The sequence below is a fragment of the Myxocyprinus asiaticus genome, chromosome 47 (genome assembly GCF_019703515.2).
Source record: "Myxocyprinus asiaticus isolate MX2 ecotype Aquarium Trade chromosome 47, UBuf_Myxa_2, whole genome shotgun sequence".
Taxonomy (NCBI): Eukaryota; Metazoa; Chordata; class Actinopteri; order Cypriniformes; family Catostomidae; genus Myxocyprinus; species Myxocyprinus asiaticus.
The window spans coordinates 24,765,748-24,779,664 of NC_059390.1; the positions used below are offsets into that span (position 1 = coordinate 24,765,748).

Genomic DNA, 13,917 nt, shown 5'->3' on the forward strand with positions numbered 1-13,917 from the left:
TCTAATGTCATCGTTGCGTAACGTTTGTAACACTATTTATTTATTTTTAAAAATTCGATAAGTCAAAACAGCGGAAGATGTGCTGCTTACCTGCTCATAAGACATATTTTTCAGATATCCGTCTTTTTCTTCCTTTCGTTATTTAGGAGGGGGCTAGTTTTGTTGTTGTTAGTGACACTCGCTCTGATAAGTTGATCACCTGTAACCATGGTCACACCAGTACTCCTCAAACCATCAGATTCATTCGCGCAGATGAGCAGAGCTGAAGCCCAACTCTTGTAATTTCCATAAAAATATTCCTCTGCAAGTAACTTTCAGTTTTATGCTTAAACTGCTAGAGGGCTAAAATTACATAGTGTAGCTTTAAAAACCTCATCTGTTTGTGATAAAATGTAACTCACTTTTAGCCCCACACAGTGAACATTTCACTTCATAACTGCCATGATAAGTGCAAGGAAGCATGTAATATCATTCTGCAAAAATGTTGCCACAGTGACGTATATTTCATGAGATCAGGCTAAACATATTCCAGTGAACATTCAACTAACTAAAAATGATGGTGCTTTCAAATGACCTCAGGTACTCCAGAGACATTGGCTGAGTCCGGAATGGCACACTACCATACTACTCATTCTTTTTCTGCTAAAGACACACATATGGCAGAGGAAGAGTTATTGATACATTAATGCAGTCCTGTTATCCACTGTTCAATGATGTTCTATTCCTCCCTACAGAGCAGCAGGGTATAGCATGGGACGCCCCAACAGAGGGTGGCAGACCAAGCCTGACTGAAGAACCTGAGCCATTGTACGCTACCCCACGCAAAGAGCTCCACAAATTCGTCCTAGAGAACTTCATTCTGCACAAGATGCTGGGCAAGGGAAGCTTTGGAAAGGTAAGAGAAATACTCTTGACACATTATAAACTGTATGTCAAAGTGATTAGTGCATATTACATGTTCCGTTATTGGAGCCAGTTCAGTCAGGACATCAATTTGTAGGCCAACCCTGAAGGCCATGGGTTCTCTCTGGAAATTCTAAATTGGTGGGGTTTCCTTTTATTAGTAAATAGGGTCTGTGGTTAACATTATTTGAAGAGACTTTCCCATTTATGTTCTACAACATAAATTACACACAGTCACACCTAAAACATGGATTTTTACTTCCGGAACCAGACTGTTATGCTCTATTCATCAAGCACGTCAACTCACATCCTTATCGTAGTTATAGTCCATGTGTACCCTTTCAAATCGATTGCCATAAAGTCATTTTATTTAACATTTATTTAATTTTAACCTGCTTTATCCACTGTAAAATGCTTTGACCAAATGTGTCTGGCATATTATTGTATCAGTCAGACCACTTTGAACACAGATTCATTAGAGCTGATCAGAGCTAGGACAGAACACAACATAAATTACATCTGGGACTGAAACCCACATCCACGTGGATGCATACCCAGGTAATTATCTACTAATCTTGGAGTGCATATGTGTGGGTTTGTAGGTGTTCCTAGCCGAGTTGAAGGGAGCAGGGCAGTACTTTGCGGTAAAGGCGCTGAAGAAAGATGTAGTTCTGATGGATGATGATGTTGAATGCACTTTGGTGGAGAGGAGAGTGCTGTCTTTGGCTTGGGAACACCCCTTCCTAACACATCTCTACTGCACCTTCCAGACCAAGGTAACACATATTGACACACTCAATACACATTAAGTTGTTCACACTCACATACATCATGTAGTTTCGTTTGACTGGTCTGAACTGATCTGTTTGTGTTGGTCTCTGTAGGAAAATCTATTCTTTGTGATGGAGTACTTAAACGGAGGCGACCTAATGTTCCACATCCAGACCTGCCACCGATTTGACATCCCACGATCCACGTGAGACAAACATGTAGCCCTCACAAACAAATTCTAAAAGCTGAGATTCTGCCCACTCTTCTTTTTCTATGGTTTTCAATGTCTTCCACCTCCTCTCTTCTCTCCTACTCTCTGTTAAAAGGTTCTACGCTGCTGAGATCATCTGTGGGCTGCAGTTTCTACATACTAAAGGCATTGTGTACAGGTACGTATTACTGTGCAAACAACAGTATGCACCACAAAATATGAGCTATGACTTTGTTAATAAGTACAGTATTTGTAACCCCTACGTGTATGTTGCCCTTATGCAGAGATCTTAAGCTGGATAACATTTTGCTGGACATTGAAGGCCACATCAAAATCGCAGATTTTGGCATGTGTAAAGAGAACATGTTTGGGGAAGCTAGAACATGCACCTTCTGTGGAACTCCAGACTACATCGCCCCTGAGGTGATCATTTTTACACATTTTTACACATTTAATGTATGGCCACCTTTGGCCACAGGTGTAAACAGGTCCATCGCTTGGTTTCCATTTCTGTGGTGTTGTGTCCCACCCAGCCATTGGGAAATCTCATTTTATAGCTGCATATTAAACATCAATTATGTACTAGTTGGCTGTAATTGTGTGACATCATTTTCGATTTCAGTGTTCACAGAAAAATTATTTGTCGCTGGAACCTGTCGTGTTGCGCCTGGTTAGGAGACATTAATATTTAGTTAAAAATATGTAGGGCTGGGTGAAAATAATGATTTTCCTATTAATCACGATCCATGATCTTTATTTGAATGATCCTGATATAATTTCTTAAAATCCCAAGATCATTCTTTAAAGCCCAAAGCATACTTCGGTTAGACGTGCATGCTAATCGTCTGCATATAGGATATACATTTTGTCATCAACAGAGTGCTCAAGCACTGAACGCGTGCAGCCTGATATTTCTAAACACATGTAATCTGAACATGCTGTATCCACTTGCACCAGGAATATTTGCAATAATTAGTGTGTCCACAAGGTAGCAACACTCACAATATAGCCTGAAATGCTGAGTGTTTGATTGTACGCATTTGCATCAAAACCAAAATATACTTTGGGGTTTACTCCATGCCCTCTACAATGTGTGCAAATCACTTGCATATGCTACCAAATTTTGCGCTATGTGACTGAAAATGTCTGTTATTGGCCACTGGCTGGTAAATTGGTACAATTTTCATCTGCTTACCAGTGGCCGAGTATTATAGTGGAAAACAGCACCAAGATCCTTCCACTATGTGTTGAGAGTAAAAGTTTGGTTTGACTTGTTCCGTGTAGTGTGTGTCCAAAGACGAAATCCACTCAATCCATTTGTTACTGAATAATGTCTCTTTTAATACCCTTTCTACTGCCACAACAAAAAAGAAACATTCATTCTAATCACGCATAGCACAGGTGCCGTAAAGAAGCCATTTGACTCCAATCTTAGTAATATGCGCTCAACCAAAACACTTTTGTGAGACACTCTACTAAACTGCCACTATTCTTAAAGAGACAGTGCCATTTTAGTGCTTTTCTACTTATCAATATAAATAGAAAAATGAAGCATGTAAACAATAAACATGTAACAGTATAATTTATAAAATCTCAAGACATCATATTTATGGATGGAATACATGGAATTTGTACATTTTTAAATCATAGGGTAAAATGTGACCAAAATGAAAATAAACTAATGATAAAATGACACGTACTGTACTTAGAATCCTGTGTATAATTAACTGCATTACCTGACAGAATTTTATTTATATAAGCAAAATAGACTAATGAAATATATCCAAATTAGTCAAATTCAAATCTAATCAAAATCTGAATCTAACTGAATCGAGAGCTTGTAAATTGGAATTCAATTGAATCTGGAAGTCAGTATCAATACCTAGCCCCCCCTATAAGAAAATGAGTGGCTTGTATACAAATTTACTCTATGCAGTAATGATTTTCTGTCAATGACCACATTTACAAGCACATCACTTTCTGATAAAGGTTCATATTCTGGTCAAGATGTTTAAATGCTCCACAGCTTTTGGATTATACCTGTAATCAGCATATTCTGAATAAACTTGCACATTCTATTGAACTATTCTCATCTTGAAAAATACTGGAGATTTTCTCTCTTGTCATTTTTGTACGCTGAATTTTTTGTGATTTTGGACAGTAGCTTAATTACCTCTCATTCATATCCTTAATAATAACACACAAGAGCAAGATTGTGATGTTTTGCAAAAATGTAGGAGAGTCTCCTTCAGAAATATGTTTCTTCAGTAGCTTCAATTTTCCCATCTGTGTGTATCTGATATCACCCAGAATTACCTTGTTACTTGCTCAGAACTTGCACTACTGCAGAATTACTGCAGACTTGAAAGGCCCAATCTCACACCCCACACCCACTCTGACCTTCACTTCACACAAACACCAACACCTCCTGCAACCCCCCTCCTCCCCCATCCTGATTCTCAACCTGCACTTAAGATCTGTGAATATGATGTGAGCCACGTCTTTCGGAAACAAAAGACGAGGAAGGCTTCAGGCCCAGATTGCGTCTCACCAGCGTGTCTTCGATCCTGTGCTAACCAGCTGGCCCCCATCTTCACACAGATCTTCAATAGATCACTGGAGCAGTGCGAAGTCCCATGCTGCTTCAAACGCTCAATCATTATTCCTGTCCCAAAGAAACCAAAAATCACAGGACTTAATGACTACAGACCTGTTGCCCTGATGTCTGTGGTCATGAAATCATTTGAGAGACTGGTGTTAGCCCACCTGAAGAACATCACTGGACCCTTTCTAGATCCCCTTCAATTTGTTTATCGAGCAAACAGGTCTGTGGATGATGCAGTCAACATAGGATTGCATCATATCCTGCATAATCCTGCAAAGCTGATTCTGATTCTGTTAAGGTTTTATTAAAATTTCTAGAAACCAGAATATTGGGTTAATCTGGTTATGGAAATCAGGTTAATGCGTGCTTAGTGTAAATAATTGGAAAATGACCAAATTCTAAGTAATAACAATATTCTTGTGCAAGTAAACAAAGTCATTGCAGCAAATTGTAGAAATGACCTGGAAAAATGACATCTTAGAAACTAGGATATTTTTCCCACAGATTTTGCTTGGGCAGAAATATGGGACCTCTGTAGATTGGTGGTCGTTTGGTGTACTACTTTATGAGATGTTGATCGGCCAGTCACCGTTCCATGGGCATGACGAGGAAGAGCTGTTTCAGTCGATTCGTACAGATGACCCATGCTACCCACGCTGGCTAACTAGAGATGCACGGGATATTCTTGTTAAGGTACAACCTAAATCTATGGTATTTGTCTGTATAGACATTGTCAGTATGTCTCTTTAAATTCCATTATAAGCCAACTTTAATAGAAGACTCATTTGCTCTATGATTCTATTAAAAACTGTAACTGGCTGGTTACAGTTATTTGTGAGGGAACCAGAGCGGAGGCTTGGTGTAAAAGGAAATATACGGCAACATGCGTTCTTCAGAGATATAGACTGGAATGCACTAGAGAAACGGCAGGTGGAACCGCCCTTCAAACCAACTGTGGTAAGATCATTACACCTGCATGTCAATGGCATTTACATCTAGAATATAGTAATACGTTTACGTGTCTGACATACATTACACAAGAAGGATTGACTTGAATATTTCTCTGTTTACAGAAATCAGCCAGTGACTGTAGTAACTTCGACAAGGAGTTTATAAATGAGAAGCCTCGACTTTCAATCACAGATCGCACCCTTATCAACAGCATGGACCAGAGCATGTTTAACAACTTCTCCTTCTTTAACCCTGTTATGGCCCGCCTCAAGAACCTTTGACCTAGAACCCTGCATTTATTAAAGACATTCATACACACATACTGTGAATAGCTCAAAACCAAAATGCAAACACTTACCTGAATATTGTTACAGTCTCAAGTCAAGCACATTTCATGGCATGGACAGTGAATAACATTCAAAAGAGTTTAAGGAGAGGATAAGCACCAAGCACACAAGCTAGCAGTGGAAAGTCTTCTACAGAGTATAAAACATTTCCATACTTTCAGCAGTCTTCACAAGACTAATTCCCATCAAATTTAATTCAGCTGAGAGCTAAGATAACATGATTAAGATGAAAATGGTCAAGAAATTATTTTTCTTTGATCTGTGTTTAGTATTCAGGCATATTCTAAATTTTGATGATTTTGTGATATTTCACAACCTATTCGTGGAAAATGGCAGAACTTAAGAAATGTAATAGAAATATATTTAATGGTGGCAAACTTTCCCAAATTATTTAAACCACTGTTTGTATTTCTGTAAAAAGTATTTAACTTTTAGATCAAAATACTTGTGCCCAGTTGTGCATCCATTTATAATCAACAGAAAAAATGAAATCCATTTCTATTGTTTTGTATCAGAATAAATGTGTTGGTGTCTGTGTGAGTTTGCTTAAGTATTATTTGGAATAACAGAAAGTTTGTGAAAGTCTTCTTTAGCCAATGAGCTTTTCTGTGATTTTACATGAAACTGGACAATGAAAATTACTGTACTAATAACCAGTTTTGTTGTGTTCCATAATAGGCCTTTATCACAGTCATAGTCAATTGATGTATCTATGGACAATCTCAGTATTTCTAAATAAATTAAGCTAACTTGGATGCACTTGGCAATAAACATCAGCCGTTTAATCATTTCTTTGGAGTAACTCAGCACTTCACCATGTGTAATGATGAATCAACAGTGTTGAGATCCATGTGCAGCTTTTAATAACAATAAATGTAGTAATACAGACAGGCAGAGGTAATTCATCAGCAGAAGTAATATCAAAGGCAGTCCAGAGGGATATTCAATAAACAGGCAAGAGGTCTGGGCAGGCAGCAGACAATCACAGGTTAAATCCAGATAAAAAAAGGCAGTAATAGTAGGCAGGCAGCAATGGATCAAAAACAGGGTAAACAGTCCAGGATAATACACAGGAAATGCAACAAACTCAGAAAATGCTCAGAAATGTCAGCCTGGGCAAAACAAGACTTGCAATGATAGAGAGTGAAAGTGAGACTTAAATAGCTGAGTAGATGAGAAACAGCTGAGCAGGTAATCAGTGACAGGTACAGGGATTATAGGAAATGCAGTCCAGAGAGTTAAAGTCAATCCCCAAGTGATGGAGCCCTCTGGTGGTGAGCGGGAGGAACAACAAAGGTGGGATTCATGACACCATGTGTTATCTAGCACTTTAATGTGTAATAGTATCTGAGCAATTTTACCTAAAAATCAAGAACTGAAACATGAACCAACTTTGGGACAAACTGCAAAATAAGGCCTTTCATGATCATTTCGGATTGTTGAAGCTGATCACAAAGTTGATGAAGTGTCCTGACGAAAGGAAATAGGCCTATAGGTAACTAAATAACTTTGTTTTCTACAAAGAACCAAAGACATAGAGTTCCAAATGGAATTTATGTCAACTTGTCTCTTTACATGGAGAATGGAAATGAAAAGGAGAATTAATTATAAAGGAAACAAATTTATTGATTAAAATCTGAAATTAAATTTAGCTTTCTTCAGCTACTAACGAAATCATTTCAGTTTTCAGTAGATCAAAGATTTTTAATCTTAAATCCAGTGTTGGGTAAGTTACTCTTAAAAAGTCATTAATTACTAACTAGTAATTACATCTTCTACAGTGTAATTAGATTACTGTACTACTTACTCTGTCTGAAAAGTAATTGCATTACTTATTCCTAATTACGTTCTAAAACCTTTATTAACCTCGACCAGATGAAAAATACAAGGATAGACATGAAATTGTTTGAATTCTTTCAAATAAATCATATAAAATCAAATAAATTATTCATGAACTGGCCAAAGAATTTAAGGGGGCAGTGTTAAATTAGAAAACATACATTTTAACATTAGACGTTAAATTTCAATTTTAAATTCACTATTGTTTTATATAGACTTGTTCTAGAGTCTATACAGTATTTAATGCAATTACATCAGTAACTGTAATTAAATTACTGAAAAATTAAGAGTAATCCCATACTTTATTTTTTCATTAAAAAGTAATTCACAGTAATTAATTACTTAGTAATTTATTACCCAACATTGCTTAAATCCAGCATACTTTTTCAAAATAAAGTGTGCTTGAAGCAAACCTTTTGTTTTTCCAGCATCCTCAGGTGAAAATGGGCAATTGCAGTATTTGTCCGCTAGAGGTCTATAATATCTTCTGAATCCTTTCAGGGTGACAGGAAACACAAGGACAAAGCTTTAGTGCACATGACTGACTGAGTCATCAAAACCAGGAAAATGAGTCATTGTCCCATATCAATGTGATATAAGTTAACTACACTAGCCCATGTGATTTTCTGTCCATCCCAGACAAGAACAAAGCATTCTTTGATCCCTTCATGATCTGACTGCTCAATTAGAGCTTGTTTGTTGTATTTGTGTGGTCTTGCATAGTTACAGCCTAAAGATACAGGCATACAGTATGAGCGCTGGCCCAGTGAGAGATTATTGTCTGAAATGTCTCGACAAATGCCCTGAATATTCAGACTATTATCTTTCACCTTCAGACGACATATTTCATCACCTTGTGCTTCAGGTGGTAGTACACTTCCCTGTGATACTTTCCCTACACCACACCCTCTGCACATACACATATCATTTTTATGATAATGATGATGTTATGCATGTGTAAGACCTTAAATGGTGGTTATCCACTGTAATTGTCTCTCACATGCTCTCTGACTGCAGTCTTGCCATGATTACATGCTTGTAAATGCAAGAGGTTAACATTTGTTAGCCCATGTATCTCAACATAAATTTGTTGGCTTCAGTTTTCTCTCCATTTAACTGTCTGCATGCACTCAATTGCCAGCTGTAAACCTCTATCTAGTACTAGTTTAGTGGACTTGTTATTTAATAGTCTACATTACAAATCAGTGATTCAAACCCTAATTTAAACCTGTTAATAATAAAAAAATGTTTTTTGATTGTGACAATTTTGAAGCGTTACCATGGAGAAAAAAACTAACATATTCTGCATCTGCACTATGCTTATGTCACTAAACAAATAAGCAAATTTGTGTAAGTAATTTCCTCTGTGGAAGGAGTCGGCATTATGTGGTCGATCCTAGGTTGCCGGAACTTTCGGAAACAACATGCCGACTTCCCATGCCGTCTTGTTTTGCTTTAGAACGCTCATGGGCAGCTATTTTCTATGGACATAAATGTACATCTCCTTTCTACTTGAATGGGGAAAGACCAAAATCTCCAAATCGGTTGGCCAGGATTAAGATCAAAGAACAAATTTCAAATCAGCAGTAAACTCGGACAACAATGGTATCATAAATTGTGCTTCTTTAGCTCAGATCACATTGAAAAATTTTCAAGCTACTCCAGCTAATGCGCATGCGCGTTCTAAAGTTTACTGACAAGTGATGTCTGTACTTAAAAGGTGATTGGCTCTTTCACCTGTAAGGTGGGATCTCCCTTTCTACATCTGCCATATGGGCATTCCAATTTTTTAAGTTCTCCGTCTCAGGCTAAATAGTCTCTAATAACATGGATCACAAGTTTTGCTCAAACTTGTGGAGTTTATACATATGGTGCTTTGATCCTGACATGGAAGAAAAAATATAAAAAGGTAATTCTGACTTTATAAATCACAATTCTGACTTTATGTCTCGCAATGGCAACTTCATAACTTGCAATTCTGAGAAATAAAGTCACAATTGCGTGATATAAACTCTCAGTTGCAAGAAGAAAAGTTGCTATTGTTAGAAATAACTTGTCAGGGTGTAATGTCCATGGAAGGATGCCAAAAGATAATTGTGAAGTGTGTTGTTTCCAGCTGTACAGGCAGTAATAAAGTAAAGAGGAATGCATTATTTATAAACTATATCCCCAGCCTAACCATCAGTGGAGTAAAAATTTAATGTTCACGCTTGTCGGTGAATATATGGATGCGATTACTTTCTGGTTTTAATGTGGATTCCAACCCGTGTCTCCTGTGCTGCTGATGCAGCATGATTCCGGCTGTGCCACAGGGGAAGATAAACATACTGGAGCCGATGCAAAAATGTCTGATAGGAGATGTTACCTGTAGGTATTGGTGCAACCACCTATTTTCGAGGATGTATTGTATATGATACCTCGGCTCAACTGGGCCTCTCTGTGTGGAGTTTGCATGTTCTCTCCGTGTTCACGTGGGTTTCCTCCAGGTGCTCCGGTTTCCCCCACAAGTCCAAAATCATGCAAGTTAAGTGAACTGGAGACTCTAAATTGCCCCGTAGGTATGAGTGAGAGTCCCCAAGCCACTGGGGGTTGCGTCAGGAAGGGCATATGGTGTAAAACCTGTGCCAAGTCAGATATGCAGATCACGGATGGTCCGCTGTGGCGACCCATAACGGGAGCAGCCGAAAGAAGAAGACTGTATGTGATACCTACATTGGCGGCCCCTTTAATGTTTTCGCTTTCTGGGGAGGTGGGAGGTGGTTTCTTGCGCCTCTGCCAGTAGGGTACTGGAACTCTTGGAAACAACATGCCAACTTTTCCATTTGATCATGTTGGGGTCAAAGTGACTCAAAATGATGCAGCAGGTCACATACAGGATAATTAGTAAATTATAAGACTATGAAACTTACACAAATGCACATAGGAGTTACTTTGATCAAGGACATCCATCCATCCATCCATCTATCTATCGACAGGCAAAGATATATACGGGCAGCATTCATTTGGGATGTTGCATGATTCAGTGCACGTAGGTTGGCATCTGTTAGTGTCTTGTGTGTACCTGAATGTAGGCTTGTGTTTCTCTTCTTGAATGTGCTCAACGTGCTTGGCTGACAGTGCAGTGTTGAGCGTAAGTTAATCTGGATGGGGGTCAGGATTGCTGTGTGAAGTAATGGGATATAAAGAGAACAGGGTCAAGAGCAGGGAACAATCACACACATCCAGCATACAGACATTCAAGATTAGCCTTCCTATATCTTAAACAATGAGATGCTATTGAAGAGTCCAGCAGAAGTCTGTCATGCTTTCTTACACTTGGTTAGGCAGCCTCTGATGACGTATGACTGACAGTCTAAATTAACTTGACAGTGGGCTTTGGAGGCATCCCCAAACCATATTTTCTTAATCTAAATTGACATTTTTAATAGTGATTTGTGTGGTTTCTGCACTGTTAGTTGCACCAAATGGAAAATAACTAGATTTCAAAATTTTCTGGAGATAATGTATGTGATGTCTGGCCGTGCAAAACTCACTACCACAATGCTATGGTGTTCTGGGTGGTTCTGTGTGGTTGCTAAGGTGTCCTGAGTGTTTGTTAGCATGTTGCTATGCAGTTGCTAGGGTGTTCTGGGTGTTACCTACTAAGAGCCCACACATACGTCTCTGTGATATTCTGATTTCTAGATATGGCTTGTGACCCTCCTTCAAAGTAAATCTATTGGCCCATTTTATCGTCCACCGGGCAATATATTTGACCACTTCGAAAAGTTGTCATACTGCAGTCAGTACATTATTTGAGATAATACATTAAGAAATGGCACAATGGAAATTGCATGTAGATTATTCGATTTTGTTGTTAGGCTGAAACACTGGCCAACAGCCAACAGCATAATGTGACATGAATAGGAAATTATACATTACTCTTTTGGTGTGCTAACGGGATTAGGGTTAAGATTAAGTTGGCATGATACAAGGTTATTTGCATGTCAGCTGAACTAGAGGAAATGGGCTGGCCTAAAGCATCAGCATGCCATAGCACAATGTTTCTCCACAGGGGCGGCTGTGACCCATGCAACACGATCACATGGGAACTCAACATGTTGATACCGAATGTTCCAGTACCAAACATTGGCCACAGTCTGTGCAATCACTGACTAGCGCCAACTTCCATCAGATATTTATTGCATCAATTTAACCCTTAAATGCATGGGAATTGTACCAAACACTCTTACATATTCGGGTATTTAGTAACACGGCACATATGTCTATCACAAATGGATCTACAAAAATGCCCAGATTTTTTTTTTTTTTTTTACATTTTCAAGATTATATTAGAAAATAATAGAACAGAATATATACTGATGTATTTTTATGTTTTATTTTTTATATATCATAGATCTGATGCAACAAATCAGGATAAATCTAGAATAGGATTCATTACTTTCATACTGAAACTTCATGAGACGCTACTGGCTGTCAAAAACATAATGAACTACACATAACACAAAAGCTACCCATAAGTATTTTCTCAGGCACGAATTGAATCTAAATAGATGCACAACTTACATAATTTCAGTAGTACACCCAAATGACAATAGTCATATCTAACTGTTCATGTGTTACACTTGCAATAGTTTACTTCCACATTGTTTCTCTATCAAATAGCAATGTAAAATGTAAATCAAGTCAACAAATAGCATGTTTAATATGCATGTGTACATGCATATGGGATACTGATAATTTACCATTGTCACACAAAAATCAACATAATATAGTATTTATTTGTATGAATATAGTTCTCATTTCTCTTGTAATAAACAAAGAAATAGATATCCTATGATAGAAAACATATATATATATATATATATATATATATATATATATATATATATATATATATGAAATAATCATAAAAATATCATTTATGGAACTGCAAAAAAAAAAAAAAAAAAAAAAAAAAAAATGATACTATTACATACCTAGGGTCTCAAATGTCCCTCATTTGGTACTCAGTTGGTACTTAAGCCATTATAAAAAAAAATAAAAACAAATTAAAAAATGTGTGTGTGTGCAATTTTGTGTGTCACGCTATTCATAAGAGAAAGATTAAGGAATACTAAAGAGGTGTGGGGTAAGGTAAAGACCCAAGGTATGCGTTTAAGAGTTAAGAACATTTATCCTTTCTTGTGGTGCTACTGATAGCATGTTGCATGAGAAACCTCAGAGATACGGGTTCTGATCCCATGGAAAACAGTAAGTAATTGCATCCACATAAACAATGTTGGGTACCTTTCAGAAGTTGCATTTTAGCTCTAAAGTAAAAGTTCAGAGCATCTGTTTACACTAAGTGCAAATAGCCCATCTGGTTGGCGAAGGCTTTTTACACTAACTCCGCCCAACAGCCACAACCAATTTCTCAGGGGTCAACTGAAGGTGGGCATATCTGAATTTTTTGCAATGGGGCAGAGACGCTTAGAGGTTAACAGGTTAGACCTTTAGTGGGTCAAGAGAATGGAGAGCGGAGTGACTATTTGCACTACAATCCATAATATTCCTGAGTCCTGTGATGCTTTGCCGGCGATGCTGGTGGAGCTTCCAGTTAAGCGTAAACAGTCATTATGTTTTGTACTAAAGCAGCATTAAAAATGACAGAAACTCGCGAACAAATGATCACAGAATTATAGCGAGGTGATATTGTTCTTCCCCACCTATCTGTTAATGATAATGGGTTTCAGGTTGATGGACAAATATCGTAAATAGAACCATTTGAGTTATTTTGTTGAGTCTTTATCCATCGAAGGAAGAACCCGAGCAGACTGATCTTAAAAGCTATGTAGCCTATTAGCGCCTTCACAGCTGTAAAGTTGGACATGTTTTGAGAACTGTAGATAATTAAGTTTATTTTAAAGCATATACTGAGTGTAGTCAGAACCTGAAGATTTTGTTGTACTGAGATTATGTACTTACTGCAGATACAGGGGAGGTCTAGACAGCAGGATGCTCGTGTATTACAGGACTCAGGTGATGAGACTGTCATGCTGCTGTTGTTCTGATAAAATACTATTATTTAGTGGGAGATGACTGTGTAGTAAGCTAAATAAGCTTTATAGTTGTTAGTTTACACACATAATCTCCGTATCTAAATGCTATAACCTACATGAAATGTTTTAGTGTTGACTAAACAGCTGATCCTGTTGACAGATTGAATTTATTGTTCTTGTGTAGGAAATAACAATGTATTAGCAGCCACACAATAAACTGCACCGTATAAAAAGAACTACATGCAATAG

General features: G+C 37.7%; 1 protein-coding gene across 1 annotated transcript in view; it reads left to right on the forward strand.

The window, feature by feature from the left end:
- LOC127436859 (protein kinase C theta type-like) overlaps positions 1-6,547 on the forward strand; it is a 35,778-nt gene extending 29,231 nt beyond the window's left edge. Inside the window, exons 12-19 of the mRNA XM_051691308.1 lie at positions 735-895; positions 1,506-1,679; positions 1,788-1,879; positions 2,001-2,063; positions 2,170-2,308; positions 4,995-5,183; positions 5,319-5,447; positions 5,564-6,547. Of these exons, the coding sequence (XP_051547268.1) occupies positions 735-895; positions 1,506-1,679; positions 1,788-1,879; positions 2,001-2,063; positions 2,170-2,308; positions 4,995-5,183; positions 5,319-5,447; positions 5,564-5,722 (1,106 nt within the window). The 3' untranslated portion in view covers positions 5,723-6,547. The remainder of the gene's footprint in view (positions 1-734; positions 896-1,505; positions 1,680-1,787; positions 1,880-2,000; positions 2,064-2,169; positions 2,309-4,994; positions 5,184-5,318; positions 5,448-5,563) is intronic.
- The last annotated feature ends 7,370 nt before the right edge of the window (positions 6,548-13,917 follow it).